General features: G+C 57.9%; 1 protein-coding gene across 1 annotated transcript in view; it reads right to left on the bottom strand.

Annotated features, from left to right (window-relative positions):
• Positions 1-6,911: 6,911 nt before the first annotated feature.
• Positions 6,912-20,556, bottom strand: part of TSHZ1 (teashirt zinc finger homeobox 1) — a gene marked incomplete at both ends in the record, with an annotated part of 60,876 nt that continues 47,231 nt past the window's right edge. Inside the window, one exon of the mRNA XM_084251866.1 lies at positions 6,912-10,123. Coding sequence (XP_084107992.1) covers positions 6,912-10,123 — 3,212 coding nt within the window. The remainder of the gene's footprint in view (positions 10,124-20,556) is intronic.

Here is a 20,556-nt window from a genome sequence, read left to right as displayed (position 1 = left end):
AACACAATGGAAACCACTGTGGGGCCAGGGACGAGGCCCCTCCCACGGCTCCTTCCGGAGAGCAGGGCCAGCTGGCCCAGCGGCCGACCCCTGCACCCGTGCCCAGCGGCCGACCCCTGCACCTCCAGGCGCACCTGCTCCCCGCCTCCCTCCGCCCGGGGTTCTCACAAGCGGAGGCGCTCAGCTGGCCCGTGGGGCTGCAGGACGAGGGAGACACTTGGAAAGTGAGGAAGACCTCACGTTACCACTACAGGAGAAATGTTTGTCTACGGGACATGGGGTCTTAAGAAAGTCCCAATTTGACCTTAAGAGAGATGTGAGACACCGTCGTGGGCGTTGGGGGGGGGGAATCCAGTTGGTGGGCAACCGGGGAGAAGCTCTGCACCCCTGCATCGTCAAGTTCACGTTAGAAAAGAAAACAGTTGGCCACATCTGTTCATGTCCAGGTCACGCAGATGGCAGGTGACTGGTCTCCTGGCCTGGAAACCACCACAAGGCGGAAGGGCTTCGAAGCTGGACCCGAAATACCGGACTGTCTGTGCCTGCGCTGGGGGTGCGTTCTTCAACGGGAAGAGGTAACAGATTTAAATATGGAAGCATCTCATTTATAAAGGGAGGGTTGCTTATTTAACACAGAAAATGTAAGAAAAAGAAGAGGCCATCAGGAAGAGGACCTTCGAGGCCCCTTTTCAGAGCCTCAGAGCCTGCTGCTTTCTCCTGAGACCGGGGCGTGACAGGGACTCGACGCTGCTGCCCTCGGTGGGTTTTAGAGTCTGTGACATCACGACGCTTCCATGACAACGAATCCAGTATCGTCACTGTAATGTAGGAGGGAGTAGTCACGTTAAATTTAAGAAATAATCACCAGGGGAAGGATGCATGCTTTAAATGCCCTCCTGTGTAAAAAACATTTTTCACAGAAATCTGAAGTTTGAGCAAGGCCCTTTCCATCACGTTTCTCCTTGCAGATTATTTCAGATTTTCATGCCTTTGATTTCCACCAGCTGATGAAGATGTAAAGACCCCAGTCACAACTTTTAGAGTCCGGCGTGGGTGAGGCCGTGCATGACGTCATTCAGTCCCGTGAAATCCCGTGGCCCCTCGAGCCCAGACCGACGTGGAGCACCTGTCCTGGCCGGCCCGTCCTGGCACCCCGCGTGTCCGCATGAGGGCAGGGGTTGCCAACACGTCGGCAGAGAGATTTGGAATGTGGCATTTGGTTTTACTAATTTATAAATAAGTGTATTATTAAAGATTCTACGGTTGAAATTGGGAATTTCAATAATTAACTGGCTAATCATTAATCAATATAAATTGGACATAATAATACAAACTATTTATCCAAAATCTACCACTTGGAAATATGACTCAATAGCTACTGTAAAACTATTCAGAACATAAAAGATTCAAAAACTCCCACTTTTCTTAGTGTTATTGTTACATAGCACTTATTATACACCCCCATATTTTGTTATCCTGCACAGAGAAAAGGAAATTCTTGGTTTCAGTCATTTGGATAAAATTGGAATGGTTACCCTGAAAGCATACATAAATGCATAAAAAATTACCGAAAGGAAAAAAGTGTTTTCATCGGGGGATGGGGATTAACAAGTCCTGGACAGTCCTGGAAAGGACTGTAACAAGTCCTGGAAAGTCCAGCTGGGTACAGCCTCGCTGGGAGAACTTGGCTGGGGAACCGGCCGGCAGCGCGGGATTCTCCCGAGTCACGCGCTAGTTCAGACACCGTCCACCCCAGTGTAAGGCTCCTCGGCCCCTTTCACTGTCGTACGCTGTGGTCAGACAAGTTTTCAGAGAAAAACACCCCTGACATTTCAGGTTAGTGTCATTCTCTAGGTCTTAAAATCTCCTTTTAATTCATCTCCAACTAGAAAACGTTTTTTTAAATTTATGTTTAAATATGTTGATGTGAAATGAGCAGAGAAAAGACAAATGCCCTAGGATCTCACTACAGGTGGAGTGTTTTAGAAAAGCCAAGCTCGCAGGTAGACTCGCTAAGAGAGCAACGCTGAAGCACCCTTGTGGCAGGAAAAGACCTGGCTCTTCCAGGGCCACCTCCGCCATGTGTGCTTGTGCACGCGTGTGCGCCTTGCGCAGTCACGCTGCACGCCCGGAACTGGGGAGGGAGCTAAGTGGCCACAACATGGCAGTGAAAAGCATGACACGTGCACTTCTCGAATATTTTAGCAAAACATGGCCACAGCTGTGAGCCCGCTATCCCTCCAACCTGCTCAACCCCTGGGTCAATTTTCTGTGACCAACACCCCTCCACGCCGGGTAGATCCAAGTGTGATCTTGTGTGACGTACAGGAGCACAGACCAGGGAGCTGGGGCCAACGTCCACATCACGTCACTGAGGCCCCAGACTGCCCTCCAGCCCCCCAACCCCCGAGAGCGGCTTGGGCTCAAGGCGGCCGTTGGGGAACCAAGGCCCTACGGTCGGTGACCTGCTCCTGGCAGGAATCCGTGGAGGCCGCTACAGCAAGGCCACCACGGTCTGAAAGCCCTTGAGCTTTAACTCTGGCCAAGCTAACCTGGGAGAGGCGGTCAGAGGAGTGTTGAGACCGCAGCACTTTCTTTGCTTCTGCCCCTCCCAGTGGGTCAGCACCAGGGACGAGGTCACACCTCACTGGGCCGTCCAGTTTACTTTGAGATCTTCATTTCCCTGGTCAATACCAATCAGGAATCATTAACAAAAACCACAGAACTTCCCCTCCTACAGGCGGGTAATTTAAAGACAGCGCTAAGGGCCTTACCTGCCTGAAGTCCTGTGGCCGCGTGAACGAGATGTCGTCTGAGGGCTAAACGGGGTGGGCAGCGGTCAGGTTCCTGGCCCCGAGTCCCCAGGGAGCTGCAGACTTCAGCTAAGCACCCCCTCTCCTTTTTGTGGGTGTGTGTGCATCTTATCCGCACTGGTCATCTGAGTTGAAAAGACCATAAATCACGTGAAAGGCCTCCCCAATGTTGACCCAATGTTGATCTTTCATCTCTGCTCTTAATCCAACTTCTCTCTGAGTAATACCGACAGGCAATAAACATCACAAGTATGATAGATCACACCACAAAGATGACGTTGGACAATCAATGACGACGACCAGCATTTTAAAAAACAATCCTCGAGTTGACAAGGAAAAGGTGCGCAGCACAAGTCGCCCGCCGCCGGCTGTGTAGGCGGGAATGAGGCTCCTGCCAGCAGCTGGGCCGCGGGCACCAAAATCCTACACGATACAGAAGGTTCACTTCTAGGTCCTTGTTGTAAGGAAATAATCAGAAATGCAGATGAAGATGGTGAGTGGAATGTTCTGTGATCTCATTTGTAATGGTGAAAACGTCAAAAGAATCTAAGCATTGTTTCTTAAAATTCTAACTAATAGAGAAGCTCATTGTGATCTCAAGGAGAAAGTCTTGACGTTATCTACCAGCAAATAAAAGCAAACTACAGGAGTTTGTTGATCAGGATCTCTATTTTGCAGAGACATGAGGGGAAAGATGCTAGCACTAAAACAGTGATTTTTTTTGTCTAGATGACAATAAGTTAAACTTTACTTCTTTCTTTACTTTTTGTGTTCCAGATTTTCTGCGGTGATTACACATTAACTTTATTCTAAGAATAAGATACATGCAAAAACTAAAAATCACCTCCAAATTTTATGCTTTGGTATCTTTTAAGTTTACCTTTCAATAATTGGCTTTCAGTGATTTCTACTATAGTCACAGAAATAATAATAATAAAGTAACAAGAAATTTTATAATGGGAAAAAAGCAGAAACTTTTTTGTAAGAGCAGTTTTCCGAAAATTCAAGGCCATGCAAAGGCAGGTGGGCAGAAGTTTGTAAAGCAAATCCCCACTGAGGGGTGACCAGCCCCTCCTGGCACCAGGCTCCTCTGCCTGTCGCCCTTCAAGTCCAGGTTCTGTCACAGCAGGTGGCCCTGTGTTCCGGCGAGGATGCCTTGAACTACCACAGACATCACTCCAACTTATTTTTCAAAGCCAACAGAAGACAGGGCTGGTGAGTCTGGAGGAGACTGTGAACCAGGGTTGGCGTCATGCCCTCAACGGACCACTCAGCCCTAGTGCCCACCCTACGGGAGAGACCCTGGCCCACAAGGGTGCAGCCGATGCCCTGGGACAGAGCATGCCAGGACCCCAGGCCTGTGGAGCAGTGAGAGCAGACTGGCTGGGGCTGCCTGCACTTAGGCCCAGGTCCTGCCTGACCACCAGCCAGGCAGCCTCAGCTCCTCACCTGTAAACAGTGTCCGGGCCCTCCAAATCCAGCCGTGGGGCCTGGGCACTGCCCCGAAGGAGCCCGACAGTCCTGGTGCTGGTCAGTGCCCTGTGAACCAGCGGGTGCCATCTTTACCAGCAACACAGTGGACCCTGGACACAGTCTCCAGCCTGTGCTGGGGACCAGGGACGTGATGAGACAAACATGCCGAGGAATCAAAGGAAGGAAAGATTAAGACAGAAAACCTGAGTTCTGTGCCGCGCCCAGTGTCAGACCGTGTCTCCATTGCCTCCACATCTCTGTGAGGACGCGTGGCCTCCTGCAGGCCACCTCCTGCTATGGGGCAGAGGCCAGGTCACTCCCTGGGGGCTGCCATTCGAGGACCCACACTTTGCCCCAGGCCTCACCATTTTCTTCACCAGCACCCTTAATAACAGCCTCCAGCGATGCTACCTAATCACCCATTAGTGAGTCAAGTCTCAAAGGCTTAAGTTCCTGAAGGACTGGGGATTTACCAGGGGAAAGAGCCAGAAAAATCAGCAGCAGCGGCAGGGCCAAGACTGCAGGACGCACCCCCGCCACCACCACCACCCTGGCAGCAGGGCCACAGCCTCCGTGGGCAGCCGGGGCGGCCACGCGCCAGCTGAGGGCTGCTGCGCCCACCCGTGAGCCCAAGCCTTTCTCAGGACGGGCCTTCATGAGCCTGTAAGCAAAGGAAGCACGTCTCCCACACACGTCAGCAAGAACTGCAGGGCGAGAGCCGAGGGCGAGGCCAAGGTCTCCCCGGGGCAGACCTGGCAGTGCCCCAGCCCCGGGCTCCTCGCACTTACATGTCGTCTGGGTGGTCTCCTCCATGGAGCCCTGGGCTCTGTGCAAGCTGAAGAATAAGGCTGGGCCCAAACACTGAGTGAGCAACTTGTTTTCAAAAAATTGTCCATATATAAAAGCTCAGAAATCAGGCCTCTGTCTTTGGAGCAACGGGCAGCAGCCCCAAGGCCCCCGGGCTGCTAGGGCAGGACCCCTCCCCCCCATTATTAAGTCCCCGCGCACACACAGGCCAACACAGGCATTTGCAGTAGTGCAGGAGGACACTCCCGGCCAGGCCTCGCCTGCACAGGCGTCGGTCGCTCCAGGCTACACTCGGAGAGGCCAGCACCAGTGGGGCTAAAAATTGTAATTATCACTTAAAAAAAATGCCATGCTCATCATCCGAATGAAGCATGTCAGCACACAAATCATGAAAGGATGATTCTGAATAGGATCTTTGTTGGCTGATTGCATAGGCAATACCTCTTGTTGCTGAAATAGCATCTCAAAGGCAAAATAATGACGACAGACAATGTATGTAAATCAAGAACTGCATGTGGGTTTATTTTACATTTGAGAAAACAGTGGATTTAATTGTGTGAACCAAAAGGTACTGTACAATATTAATGATAGAACATCAAAATGTATAATTAATAGTGCATTGCTCGCCTGTTTTCATTTATTTATTTTTGTCTGATAACATGCATCTGGAAAGATGCAGGTGCCAGTGAAATTTCTCTATTTAAATCAAGCTGCAGGAACTAAATTTTATTCAAAAATTGTGGTTTTACATTATATACACAGAAATTTAATATAAAATGACAATATAAAAAGTTAAAAGAGAGAGCACACAGCCAGAAGGTACAAAGAAAGTTGAATAGATTAAAATGGTACGATGTGTAACACGGAGGAGTTTTAAGCTGATGCTGGCAATTTACAAGGAAAGGACTCCAACATTTGCCCCATTTTTTTTTTTCATTTACCAATGCAGCACGTTATAGAAAGGTCAGCTTGTACCAAAGCTTACATTTGTAAATGACTATAAACCGCAGTATTTTACAGGAAAAGAGAAATAGCATTTTTATACATTTTTAAATAATAGCTTGCATACTTTTTTTTTTTTTTTTTTGCCAAAAATGGCATTTTTCAGCATCCAGAGGGTTTGGGCATAGTGGCAACTGGGGTGTTTGATGGTAGGTTGGTTTTTTTTGTTTGTTTGTTTTGTTTTTTGTCTTGTTTTGTTGTAAATGTGCAGAGTCCTGGCTTCCTGACCCGAGTCTAGACCCGTCCCACCTCCCCAGCCGCATGCACGCTTCCTTCACTCTCAGCTCTGCATAGCGAAGCTCGCTTTTTAATTATTAAATAAGTTTTGTGTCTGACACAGCTTTTGATCTGAATGAAATGCCTTTAAGCCTTTTTTTTTTCCTTTTTCTTTTTTTTCTTTTTGAGTGAAAGGCACAGAAATGCGATTGCAGTCCTCAAAGGGTTAAATTTGACACTACCATGTTCTATGACCTTTATTGTCATGGCAACTTTGTAATTTTAGGATGTCTTTTTATCATGGTTATTTGTGTCTTTCTTTCCTGCTAAATAAATGTCTCTGAGCACTGTGCCCCACCATTTCCTACAAAAGATAGCTTAACATCAAGAACAGATGTTGAAAATAAAGGTCAGACTTTGACTCACGGAAAAAGAAAAATAACATGCACAGATCAGACAAAGAGCATATAAATATAACTACAAAATATGTGTAAGAAAAACCAAGGTCCAGAGAGGCAGTTCGGCAAGGAGGGAGGCTGACCGCGAGGCCAGGCCGGGAGGGGGGGCCCAGGGTGCGCCGGCGGCCCCGCGGCCCGGCCGCTACTGTTTCTCCAGCTCGGTCACGTAGATCAGGTGGTCCTCCGGGGACTTGCCGTGGGTCTTGCTAAGGTGCAGCTTGACGGCGTGCTTGCTCGCAAAGGTCCGGTTGCAGAGTTTACACTGGAATGTGGAGCCCAGGTCGTCTTCGGCGGCCCCCAGCGGGCCCAGGGCCTTGCCGGCCAGGGCTTTGGAAACGTTCTGCTGTTCCTGAAGTTGACTGAGCGGCAGCTTGGAGAGGTCCTTCAAGCTGAAGCCCAAGTGTGTCTCTAGGTGATTGATGTACGTGGAAGCAGTTCTGAACTGAGAGGCACAATCGTTGCAAAAGAAAACGGGGTGCCCTGTGTCGAGGTTCTTCAGGAACTTGGTCCCCCCGGTCCTCCGCAGCTGGTACTTGACGTTGGCCAGCCAGTGGCTGATGGTGGTCATGGACAGCCCCGTGAACTTGGAGATGTGCACCCGCTCCTGCGGGCCCAGGTCCGACATGATGTACTTACCTTCCGGGGTCTCCCGCAGGCTCGAGGCGAACTGGGCCTGCAGGATGAGCAGGTGCTGGGGGTTCCAGTTGGACTGGCGGCCCTTCCGCTTGTGCACGGGTGACAGCTCGTCCAGCGCCTCCTCGAAGCTGCTGCCGTCGGCGTCCGACTTCTCCGACACCGTGGAGGGCGTGGAGGACTTGGGGGTCAGCCGGCCCGTCAGGTTCTTCACCATGTCCGAGATGTCCATGAGCGCGCTCTCCCGCAGCGGCGAGGCCACGGCGTCGGGCGCGCTGGACACCAGAGGCTTGCTCTTGGACTTGGTCAGGTCGATGGGTTGGTCGCTGCTGTCGTAGTAGTAGCGGTCGATGGCGTCGGCCTGCTTGGCGGGGGCGGCGGGGTACACCGGCTTGTCCAGCATGCTGTTGCTGATCTTGTACAGCATGGCCAGCGGGTCCAGCGAGGGGCTGACAGGCTTGGACACTTTGCCCAGGTGGGTGTTCATGATGGACTGCAGGGCGCTCAGCGGGTTGATGAGGGAGGGCTCGGGCGAGTGGTCCGTGATGATGCCCAGGTTGCCGCAGCCGTTGGTCACTTTGGCTTTCAGGTGCTCGGTGCCATTGGGGGTGTGGGCATCCGCCGCGGCCTCCTTCCTGGCCTTCGCGGCCTCTGCTTCGGGGCCCTTCTTGGGCTGAGGTTTGCCGCCGACGTCCTCCGTCCTGGGAAAGTCCTTGTTCTCCTTGGCCCCGGGGGACACGGCCTTGGCCGGGGGGCCCTTCTCCTTGTCCGCCGGCCTCTCCTCCTTCTTGACGCTGACCTTGCCGGTGACCTTCTCCACCAGCTCCTCCATGGCCGACACGTTGCTCTTGTGCGGCGGGGGCGTGAGGCTGCCGGGGGAGTGCAGGAGCGCGCCGTGCTCGGAGGACAGGGGCTTCACGCCGCCAGCGTAGGACGGCTGCACCGGCACGGTCTGCACGGCGGGCAGAGGCTTCACGGCGCCGGGCAGCTGGTAGGCGGCGTGGATGCTGGGGTAGCCGCCCCACGAGGGCGCGCCGTTCTGGGCCTTGCTGATGGCAGTGGACACGGTGTTCTCCAGGGACTTGAGGATGTCCACCCCGCCCTTGGGGCTGTCGTCCAGGTCCTCCTCCCGCAGGTACTGGTAGAGCGCGGTGGGCTCGCCCCGGTCGGCCGCGTCCTCACTCTCCTCCTTGATCTTCCTGTCGGGCTCGCTGGCCGCCACCGGCGCCTTCTCCTTCTCGGGGTCCTTCCTGTCCTCGGTGGCAGCTGCGGGCCCCGCAGGCGACTCGGGCTGCTTTTTGACATGGGCGGCGGGGAGGCGGGTGTGTGTGGTGGGGGGCAGCGGTATGGACTGGATCTTCTCCTCCACCACGGGGTCCAGCACCAGCTGCTTCCCCTTCTTGGAGGCGGAGGTGGTCACCTTGAGGAAATGGCCGGTGACCATCATGTGGGCGGTGAGCTGCTGCAGCGTGTCGTGGGAGCTGCCGCACTCCATGCACTTGAGGATCTGCGCTTTGCGGGCCTCGAACTGCCAGGTGTAGCTGGCGCCGTTCTGGTACCCGTAGCGGTTGTTGGGCGTCACGTAGGGGTTCGCAGACTTCTGGTCCTTGGCCGCCTCGCTCAGTGCCGCCTCGGCGGCGAGGCCTGCAGGCTCAGGGGAGCCGGGGGACGCCAGGTCCTGCAGGGCTCGCTTTTTGGTGGAAGGGACCAGTTTGGTGATGGCTGGTACTGGCTCCTTCAGAGGCACTTTCTGGTAATGCTTTGTCTTGATCATGTGGACACTCAGGTCCTGCAAGGACTCGAACGAGTGGCCGCAGTACATGCACTTGAGCACCTTCTGTGCGTCCTCCTTGCCCTCCATCTCCATCAGGGAGCGCTTCCGGGGCTTGGACCAGCGCTTGGTCTTCTCGGAGTCCTTGTCCCTGTTGTCATCGCGGTAGTGGCCCGTCTCGTTCATGTGCACCGTCAGCTCCACCAGCGTGTCGTAGGCCGCGCTGCAGTCCTTGCACCGGAACTTGCTAGCGCCGGTGAACACGGAGCCGTAGAGCTTGTTGTTCTGCCGGTACAGCTGCACGGTGCTGAAGAGGCTGGGCTCGGGCAGCAGCCCATAGGAGGTGGTCTGCTGCAGCGTCTTGGCCAGGGCGGCCTGGTGCCAGTCGTACCCCGAGCTGCTGCCGCCGCCGGTGCTGGTGCTGGTGCTGGAGCTGGAGCTGGTGCTGGAGCTGGGCGCGCTGGCGGGGGCAGCAGCGGGGCCGGCCGGGCCGGCGGCGCTGGTGGGGGGTGTGGGCGCCGGCGTGGCACCCTCCTTCTGGCCCGCATCGGCGCTGCTGGTGGTCGAACCGGACTTCTTCAAGTCCAACGCCAGGCTGGACCAGCAAGACTCGGAGAAGAGGTTGGCGTACACGGCCTTGATCTGCGCCAAGCTGTCCTGGGGGTAGGAAGCGCTGTCAGGGCCCGGCGGGTCCTCCTTCTCCTCTCGGGAGGAAGAGCCTTTGAAATGAGCCAGCTGGTCACTGCTCTCACTGAAGGGTGAGCCGTACCCGGCGTCCTGGTTGGTGGCGGTGCTGACCGGGGAGTTCTGGTAGCTCTGGGCCTCCTTGATGTCCGTTTCCTCATTGCACACGTAGTCGCCGCCTTCCTGGATGTCCAGAGACAGCCCATCCTCCTCTGTGGCCTCTGCATCTATCTCTGCTGCCTTCAGCTCCTCCTCAGGAACGTAAGCTGGAAGAGAAAAATGAAACAGGGTGAGACGTAAATCATCTCCAAGGACGCCGTCTCCCTAGCAGAGAGAGGATCTTTAGAAAGACGCTCTTCGCCCGGCTCCTGGCCACGCGGCCACCCCATGCAGCACCTCCAGGGACCTGGCACCCCAGGGCAGAAATCAGGCCTCGCCCAGACAAGGTCACCCGCCCACGAGGACACACCCGCATCAGCGGAGAGTCCTAAATGGGGGCCACCACCGTCCCTTCCCAGAGATGCCCCCGGGGCCATCCAGCCCAGGAGCAGACAGCCCGGTCACTGCCCCAGGGCCCTCCCGCCTTCTCCCCTCCACAGCGACACACAAGTCCCTGGCATCATCCAATCAGGCGGGTCCTGGAGTCCACTGTCAGGCCAGAGATCCATAAATAGACGGTATTTCCCTGGTGAAATCACCCCTCAGTGGCCAGCGATAAAAATACTTCCAGCTCCACTAGATGAAGGGGGAAGCTCAGCCCCTGCCCCCAGGAGAAGCCCCCTATGTGGGCCCGGGAGGGTGTGAAGCCGGGCTGTACACAGCAGCAGGTGACCAGCGTCCATGGGCCCGCGTGGCCTAAGCGTACAAGGGAGAATCACTCAGCCCTGAGGAGGAGGATGTGCCCACCCAGGCAGCCAGGATGGCCCTCGAGGGCACTGCGCAGGGAGGAGCCAGGCAGACGCAGACGACGCAGGTGGCCCGATCCACCAGGAGCGCATCAAATTCACAGAAAATGGGGGAGGGTTCCAAGCGGGGTGCTCTTGGTGGGCGGAGTCCCAGCCTAGGAAGGCGGCCGCCCCTGGAGGGGTGTGCTCAGCGCCTCCTGGACTTGGTAGCCCCTTAACTTCCATGTTTGGAATCTTTGACCAAAACAAAAATACTTATTTTTCCATTTTAACCACATCCGTCAACAGTCTGCGTTAGGAGCTGCCCGAGGGAGCAGCGCAGCCGCCTCAACAGCCAGGAGTGAGGACGGGGCCATCACGCACCGCATGTTTTACCGCCGACATTTCAGGCCCTTTGGGGGGTGACCAAGCCTGTTAGTCCTCAGGCGATAATTACACGCGCCACCTCTCCACTTATGTGACCAACATACTTTTATTTCTTTTCCTCGTTTTGAGAGCACAGCTAGGTGAACCCGTGTTCCATCACCAACTTGGGGATTTGGGGGTTAAGACACTTCCAGAAAGTCCCTATTAAAATGCACTGCTATGACCTGCGAGGGGTGTCTCATTAAATATAATCACTCATTATCACATTATCAGAGCCAGATCCTGGGGGAACGTGGCAGAGCGCAGGCGTTTTCCGGGACGTGACAGGAGAGAAAGCGTCCCGGCCGCCCAGAGGGCGCACAGGGCGGGCGAGGAGGCTGGGCAGAGGCGGCAGACGCCAGTGCCCTGTGCACAGGCTGCAGGTGGAGCCTCTCCAGCGGCCTGGGGCCCGCGCACAGTCAACAGTCGGACCCCCTGCCCGGGCACGGCACCCACGACCTCAGCACATGCCGCTCAGCTCACCGCAGAGGCGGGGCCGTGGCCACCAGGGCACTGGGAGGCAGCGCCGTCCACACCTGGCCGTGGTGCAGCCCACGGGCTCAGCCGCAGGCCTGGTGCTCCCGGTAACCCTCCGGCTCCCGGACAACGGGGAGTGGCCGGTGGGTCAGTCTCACTTCACCCACGATGACAACAGGCTGGGGGCGGCCAGGGCTCCGGGGCTCCAGGCCAGGGTCCTCAGCTGGCCCACTTCGGAGCCGCAGCCCCACCGCCCTGGGCCTGCTGCTGTTCTGGGCCCTGGTGTGGACCCGAGGCCCTGCCTCGCGGAGTGGGTGTCCTGGCGTGGGCGCGGCCTGGACACGCCCAAGCGGGTCAGGCAGCTCCACACCCAGACCTACTGCGCGTCCCCAAGCGGGGCCGTCCAGGCCACAGTAGCGGTTCCAGGTCCTGCAGCCCTCGCACCCCGCGCTCTTTGCACCCCTCACTACTGCACGGCCCCCCAGTCCTGCGGGCACTCCCAGCCCCCCAGGCTCTGCCCAGAGCAGCCCCCAGGTCCTGACTCTGGAAAGTCCACTTGCAGTGCAGTGGCTCCGGGCCCGACCACGCCCTGCGCCCCGGCTGTGGGCCCCGCCCACCGCGACGCCCCCACTCTCAGGAGCTGCCTGTCCCCGGGGTGGCTCAGGTGTCATCTTCGCCAGGATGCCTTCCTAATCCCTCACAGGAGTCGCGCTCCCCGCAGAATTGCCATGTTTACCTGTCTGTCTTCTCGGTCACACTGGAGCATCCATTCCTTCCACCCCAGCACCCGGGCCCCTGGCCGGGCACTTTCACCCACGACCTCCGGGCCCGCACACCCTCCGGGCCCGCACACCCTCCAGGCAGCACCATCGCCGCGATGAGACGCGAGTGCGGAAGCGCGGCCCGGCCACACAGAACGCCCCGTGGACCCACCCTGGGCGCACCCCGGGCTGGCCTGTTCGGCCCTGGGCCGGGCCCCGCTCCCCCCAAGGGCTGCTGGAAGATCAGGGCAGGAGGGCCGACGGAGCGTGCGGCCTGCGCCCTGGCGCCAAGGGGAGTGTCTCCACGAAAACAGCGGGACGAGGAGATGCTGCCGCACCCCGGCTTCACTCTGAAGTCAGGACGGGCCCAGACAGGCCACCCCAGGAAGACCCTTCCCTGGGCCCTCCATGAACTCTGCGGGGTGTAAATCCAGACAGCGGGTACGGCGGGCAGCTCCCCCACGCACTGTCCCCCCAACATGGGAGAGAGCCCAAGGCCCTGGGAGTGACAAGGGGAGAAAGTCACGGCCCCTCTCCAGGCCCTGAGCCCGAGGCGGCGCTGCTTCTGGAGGGCACCGGGGCTGCCAGCGGGGAGTGGCTCTTGACAAACACGGCACTTTCAATTCTCCAGGGTTTTCAGCTCCACAAGCGTGGAGGAGCCCGCACCGTTTCTGGAACAGACGCGAAGTCTGGCCAGCAGGGCCTGGGCCTGGGGCAGGAGGGGACAGCCAGGGCACGCGAAAAGTTTTGGAAACGATTAGTTTTATTTTTGGAAGGTTACAAAGTAAAGGGGTGAGTGCGACGAGGGCAGGGTGGTAGCTTTCAGTCTAAGGGGTTTGTGGGGGCGGGAGCGTGTCCCCCTCAGCACACCTCCTGCTCTCGCCTCCGCAGCCCCTCAGGGGCCCTGGCCTCGGGCACCTCCACCGTGGGCCAGCGCAGCCCTTGGCCTTCTCCACACCCCCAGGACCCCCGCCCGCGTGTCAGCTGACACCCTCGGTCAGTTCACGGCCAGGGCTGCCGTCCTTCGCTCCGTTTGCTCTAATTACTTGCAAGGACGTGCAGGTCTGGGTCACTCCAAGGTCTGCCCTGTGCCTGCACCTCGAGGCTCTGCCCACCAGGCCCGACTTGGCTGTCCTGTCCCCTAAAGCTTCCAGTGCCTGAGGCCAAAGGCAAATGGGGGTGCTCCGCAGAGCACCCGAGTCTCCCCACCCCTCTCGGGGGCTGCGCTGAGCTGACAACACTGCCATTACGCTGGAGAGCCGGGCCCTTGTGAGGACACAAGCCTTTAATGGGGCAGGGGCCAGCTGCCGCCGTGACAGAGCCAGGGAGCTGATCTCGGCCCGGTCACCATGAACGCCGTGTCCACCCTGCCCCCTCGCCCTCTGTCCTCTGTGCCCAGAACCTCCCGGGGCCAGGGCGGCTTAGGTCAAGGCCGAGACAGTGACAGTAACGAAGAGGCAGCACCCCTGGCCAGCCCGCGCTGTGGGCACCCGCCCAGCTCTGAACCAGCTCTCGGACCTTCTCTGTCTGACCCCTGGGCAGCTGGGGTCCCCTCTACTCCCCCAGGTCAGGGCTGGCTCCCTGCCTCTCCCCAACCCCAGCTTTAAAATCAGCTCCCCAGTGTATTTCAGTCAGTCCTCCTGTTCTGCTCCCCACTCTGTCTCTGGTGAATCCTCTCACCCCCCACTCCGGCCTGTACCCCAGCTCTTGTTTGCATAAATAAATAAATCTTAAAAAAAATAATAAAACCAGCTCCCAAGCCGCCAGGCCACCCCAGGCTCTATCCTTCCCAGGAGGGCACACGCCTCCCTGGGGAGCTAAAATCTACTGGGCTTCATTTAAAAAGTTTGGGGCCTGGGGAGGAGAAGGTCAGGTCTCACAGGACCGGGGCGGGGGGGGGGGGGCGGGGCGGGGGCGCGGGGGGGGGGGAGCGAGGTTCCCTGGGGCCGGAAGCCAAGACCAAGCAGCAGGCGGCCAGGCCCAGCTCAGGTGGAGGCCCTTGGAGGTACCTGATTGGTCAGGGAGATAAGCTCCCCAGGCCACAGCGGCAGGTGCAAGGACCCTGGGCACCTGGGGTGATGGGGCTGGGTCAATGGGTGAGGCCGGGGCCGCTAAGGGGGGGTGGTCACTGCCCTGCTTCCCTAGGGACAGAGACCCAGCGTGATGGGGACGTGAGGCCAGACATACGTGGACAGGCCCATGGGCGAGAGATGGGTGCACCCCAGCCAGTCTGAAGGTGGTTAAGCACCACACATTCCCCAGGCCTCGGTTTCCCCAACAGTGCCTCGTGATGACCGTGGGGGCCTTGGGGCTGTGGGGGTTTCTCATGTGGCAGCAACAGGCTCTTACTGTCAAGTCCCACGCTGCAGGCCGGTCCTCCCTCCTCACACCTCGAAGCCCCACAAATTAATGACAGCGTGGGGCAGGGGCTGCCCTCCCACGGGGTCAGAGCGCTGCTGAGCCTCCTGCCACGCCAGTGAGGACCCTCGGAACAAAGCAGTGGACGCTCGTCCCCCCCAAAGCTGACCATCACTAGCTCACGTGTGGGCCAAGAACTTCCCAGCAGAAGTGAAATTGGAAGCCCCGGGTTGCTCTGGAAGTAGTTACAATCATCCCGCCTGCTCCTTCCCCTTCCCTTCTGCCTCAAGGGGCTGGGCGGGGAGGGCCTGGCGCTGAGCAGAGGCGCAGCTAGGGCTGTTCCTGGGAAGGCGATGGGGGAGGTGAGGGGCAAACGTGACCAAATCAGGGTGGGACACTGTTGTTTACCCAAGTTCTCTTCTCCTCATTAGCACACATAATTGAGAGTTGGCTGCGAGTGAGGAAAATGGATATTTAAAAGTGACAAATATAAAGCAAGGGCTCCGGTCCCTGCTCGGTTACCGGCTTACAGTAAACACCAAACTTTGCTATTGTATTGCCACCTGGTGAAACGACACCGTCATACCGAATTACACGTTGATCCCCTGCGCGCTAGGCTTCCGACTGGCACATGGGATCTCTGGAACAGATGGCCGTTCTAGCAAAATACACTGACTGCTGGGGGCGCACACGCCGGGGCGCGCGCACCTACGTGAGAGCCAGCGGCCTCGGCGCGCCCCGGCGCCTGGCAGACACGCTTCTTCCACATGCACAACTGATCACTTGCAAAGTCCCGTCCCCTGCGACGGCGTGAGCGGGCGGCGGGGAGGAAGTCAGAATACACCGGGAAACGAGACGTGCCGACAAAGCGGGGAGCAGCGCGGCCCCTCCCGCCCCGGCCGAGCACACCGGGGTCGGGGCGCCACCGTCATCTGCAAACCCAGTTCTGGCTCCAGACAGGAGCCGCCCACCCGACAGGACACGGGCAAAGGCTCTTCCGTTTCGCCACACGTGGGTGCAGGTGCCGACCGCGGAGGGGCTGCTGGGCCGACCGCCGGGTTCCAGCAGGGTGGCCTCTGTGCTCAGAGCCCACAGGAGCCGCGTTTAAGAACCGCAGCGTCTGCGAGTGCAACGGCCTGTGGTTGTGGCTCAGGCTGCCTTTTATTGCGAATCCAAGGGCAGCGTCTTTAAAATAAATAGAGCGTGGTTCCTTTTCTCTCACTGCCCCGGAACTCAGGTCTGAGCTGCAGAAGGAGCCAGCGGGGGTCGGGGCCCTGCCGCTGCCCCGGGAGTGCCCGCGGGTGCCTCGTCCTGGGGCCGCCAAGGTTACGGCCCTGTCGCCCAGCAGACGGGAGCTTAGACCGCACAGAGAGCAAGAACTTTCTCTGATTGTTGGCAATGTCAAAAAGAGAAATATAGGAGAATCCTGAAAACTTAAGAAGACATTAAAATGCAACAAGAAGAAAGGAAAGAGCCCCTCGTGAGCCTGACAGATGCCCAGAGCAGTCGCCGCGCTGGACCCGTGCCCGTGGACAGGCCACCAGCCCGTGCTCCACAAACCAGATTGCTGGCGCCCAAGATTGCCCGCTGGGCACCACGCGTGCTCAGGGGCCCTCCAGTTCGAGGCAGGAGAGATGGCCCCGAGGCCATGTGATGAGGCTGCGTTGAGAACCCAAGACCCCCGGCTCCAAGCCAGCTCGCCTGAAACTAGAGGAGATGGTCAGACCGGGAGGGCCCCCCTGCCGGGGCGGTCAGCATTGGGAGGAGGCGTGGGCAGGAAATGCCCCTTCCAAGGGTTACAACAAATATAAGGAAGGGCAAGAAAAATCCCCCGATGTTCTGCGGCTGCACCCCGAGCCCCAGCCATCACCAAGCACCATCGCGACGTCACCATATCCTGGTGCTGCCACGGTGCCCACCGGGGCCCCAGGCCTGCTGGGCAGGAGGGGGCGAGAGGCCAGGCCCAGCCTCGACCCCCTGGGGTCACCACTCAGAAGGGGGTCTCCGCGCGCAAGGATGGGAGCTGCTGCTCGGAGCAGAAGGGACGCGAAATGGGCCGCGAGGTGGTGAGCGAGGCGGGGCAGCAGACACGGCGCGGCTGGGAGGCCCGAGCTAACGTGCCCTGCCTGGGCCAGCGGTCCACTCGGCCGGAGCCCAGCGCAGGTCGTGCGACAGGCACCCTCTGACGTCCTCAAACCCCCGTAACAATCACAGCCACTATCATGACAGAAGCCTCCACTCTCGGATCATAATAATTAGGTTTATTTTTACTAGTATCAGTGAATTCTCATAATTGCTTTCCTAGATTTTGTAAAAAATGTTACCTTGGCAGAGGCAGAGAGGGGGGAGAGAGCAAGAGGCAGGGAGGGAGGTTGAGAGAGAGAATCGTAAAAACTTCCCAGTTTAGACAGAGCAGTTATTTGTCGTGCTCTTTTGTTTGTATTTCAAGGTACAAGTTTCTAACACTCCTTAGTTCATATAGGTGCAAATGTCGAAAAATGCACGATAGCATTTGCAGGAATTTTCATTCCTGGTGGTGAAGCCACGCGAGCCACACACTGGACTGTGAATGAACACAACTTTGCAGCCTAGAAGAATTCGTGAGCGAGTGAGGGAACCACAGCAAAGAAAGCCAACATCCTCTCCACTCCCCCCGGGCCGGCGGCTCCCCGGCATCAGCCACCCCCACCTCGTGGAAACCCGATGAATGAGTAGGCCCCGAAATGGTAAGTGCAGTATAGAATTCTCTTTTTACAGTTACTTATAGGAATAAATGACATTCTTCCCCATCACATAAAACAAAGACTCCAAATCATCATTTCTGCTATTTCTTTTTGTGTCAAAACAGCTTTGCCGTTCCTCCCCCGGCCATTCCTGTGCCGGCACGCGGCTGCAATGTGACACGCCAGCGCCACTGCCCACGGTGACCACCAGCGGGGCGGCCCCGCACCCACGAGGCGGCCCGGTGACACACCCGGCCCGCAAAGGCGCCGCCAGCCTCCTCATGCTTGTGGACCTGCTGCGAGGCGTGTGGGTGTGCTGTGTGTGCGCGTGCGCACCTGTGGGTGTGTGCACCTGTGTGCATGCATGTGCATATAAGTGTGGGTCTCTGTGTGTGCATGCTGTGCACATGTGTGTGGTGTGTGCATGTGTGTGCATACAATTATAGGTCTCTGTGTGGATGTGTGCATGATGTGTTTGCATGCTGTGTGCATGAGTGTGCCTGCAAGTGTGGATTCATGTGTGCATGTATGTTGTCCACGTGTGTGGTGTTTGTGTGCTGTGTCTGTGTGTCAATGCAAGTGTGAGTTCGTGTGTACACGTGTGGGTGTGTACATGTGGATGACGTGTGTGCAATGTACATGTATATGCATGCAAGTGTGGGTTCATGTGTGTACCTGTGTGGGTTGTGCACGTGTTCACGAGTGTGGGTCTGAGGGTGTATTGTGGTCTGCATGTGTGTAGGTGTGTGTGAGTATGGGTGTGCATGGAGAAAAAGTACTAGTCCCTCTCATTCCCCCAACAGGAGCGAGACAACTAGCTCCTCGGGCCTGACGTCACGGCTGGATCTTGCTGGTGTTCCTGCTGCAGGGCGCGCCCGCTGGGCCCCACGCGCCCGAGACGGCCGCGAGTCGCGCTCTGGAGCTCCGTGCGTCCGGAGCAAGCGACCCGGCCGCTGTGACGTCCTTGTTCGCGTTTGTCTGACTCCGACCATGCGCCCTGGTGCTTCCCGTGTAGAGACTCGCATATTGTCTGAAAAAATATTTTCATTTCCAATTGTAATTATATAATGAGGCACAAACATCTTATCTCGGGCAAATTGGATAAAAATTATATTTCTCAAATGGCAGCCCGACATTTTTTGAAACATCTTTGTTTCTTTAAAGAAAACAAGATTTGCTCTATTCAACAGTCATTTTAAGACTGGCGAGAAGTGACAGCTGTATTTGTTTTTTAATGGCTAAATGCAGCAAAGTTCCAAATTCCCCCGAGTCTTAATAACACTGGCTCGGAGCAATTAGGTTGGTATTCCCCCCGAAACCTGCATCTTAATCTGCACCCCAATTATGCACGACATAAAGGTGTTTTCCTGAACTGGCCGCTCTGCTCCCGGGGAGCGAGGGAGGCTCCCTGGACCCGGCCTCCCCTCCTCACTGTTCCCCTGGTAGATGAACAAAATGTGGCGCTGCTTCCCTGGAAGAGCTGAGGCAACAATAGAAGCCCCCCCTCCACAGCGAGGCTGCCTCCCACAACATGGGGGACAGCCATGACCGAGATGCCCATTCACACCTGCCCAGGGGCTCCTGGTGGGGTTCCCCAGGCCCTCCCCGGGAGGAAAGGCCGCTTGCCCTGCCCCACATGGGGCGCCTGGATTCCCTCGACAAGGGCGTTTGCCCTCAGGGTCTGCTGGCGCAAGAGTCCCCACCTGACTCCTGGGGTTTGAGGTCACCCCGTCTTGCTGCGAGGATGGCAGGGACCCGTGGCCCAGGCGGTGATGGCCTCAGAGGCTTACAGAGGCCTCTGGCTGGGAGGTGGAGGTGGCTGTGGCCCCTGGCAGCGCCCTGGGCAGCGAGGACGCAGAGAGAGGGCCTGAGGCCGCGCAGAGGTGTCCACGACACCCCGGAGCAGTGACTTCTCAGACAAATGGAAGGGCCTGAAAGGCGATGACTCTAAGGGACGCGGGGAAGATGCAAGCCCCCCCAGTGCTGGTGACCCGATTCAAAGAGACGCCCCGAGGCCACCCTCGGGTGTTCCTGGCTGCAGACAAGCCTCGAAGGCCGCCCCGCAGGCCGCGCGCCTCTCCCCCTGCTCTGGAGGAGGCGCTCACCTCCCAGCGGCCTCTGCCCTGGGGCCGGGGAGCCCCGCTGGCCGGGCAGGGCGATTCTAGCGCCCCCGGCCTCCCCATTAGGGCGCCGCACCGAGGGGCACGGAGGCCTCAGCGGCCCCTCCCCACACGCTCTGTCGAGATGATTTCATTGAAATGTTCATTTTCATCCCTGCTGGCAACATCAGAATGGAAGCATTTAACCTGTTTCCATTACTTACACAAATTACCATCACGAGGCAGGGCAGATGCGCGCCTCTCGCGGGAGCACCCCTATCCCTCCCGGGCCGGGGCGCAGCAGCCGGACCGCGGGGAGGCCCGGGCATCTCCCTACCGCCACCCGCCCGGCCGCCCGCGCGACCCCGGGCCAGCCCGGCCAGTGGAGAAGGGCCGCGCCAGGGCCGGTGTTTGATCAGGTGTGCGGGGAGCGGGAGGCGCCAGAGACAAGCCGGGAAGAGGAAACAATCTTGTCGAAAGTGTCCCCTTTGCCACGCGGATGATAAAAGAGGAGTCAGTTAGAGGCGCCGGCACTCAAAGATGGCTGTCACTTCACATAGACGCTGGCACAGCTCACCCAGACAGGTGACACTTGGGCGCAGCACCCAGCCCGCGGCTGCGCGGCAGAGACGCGCGTCAGGCTGCGGCCCGGGATGCCTGGGGCACCCCAGAAGTGCACTGCGGGGAATGGATTTCATTCTTCATTTACATCCTTAAGTGAGGCTGCAGCTACAGCGCCGGGGTGGGTGGAGGGAGACGCTCGCTCAGTCACCCACATCCTCAGCCCCAGAGCAGAGGCTGGGGTGTGCGCCTCATAATTAGGGGCTCTGGGGCCCTTCCCAGAGCTGTTGCTTTCAACCTCAGAAATGGAGCATCAACAGCCCATCCTGCGTGGCCTGAGGACACTCCTCCGTGACGTGCCAAAGGGCCTGTGGGCAGCCCTGGCCCTCCCAGGACCGGCTTCAGCTCCC

The sequence above is a fragment of the Talpa europaea genome (genome assembly GCF_964194135.1).
Source record: "Talpa europaea genome assembly, chromosome: 13".
Taxonomy (NCBI): Eukaryota; Metazoa; Chordata; class Mammalia; order Eulipotyphla; family Talpidae; genus Talpa; species Talpa europaea.
The sequence above is the reverse complement of the archived record's forward strand: the minus strand, read 5'-3'. Positions and strand labels throughout refer to the sequence as shown.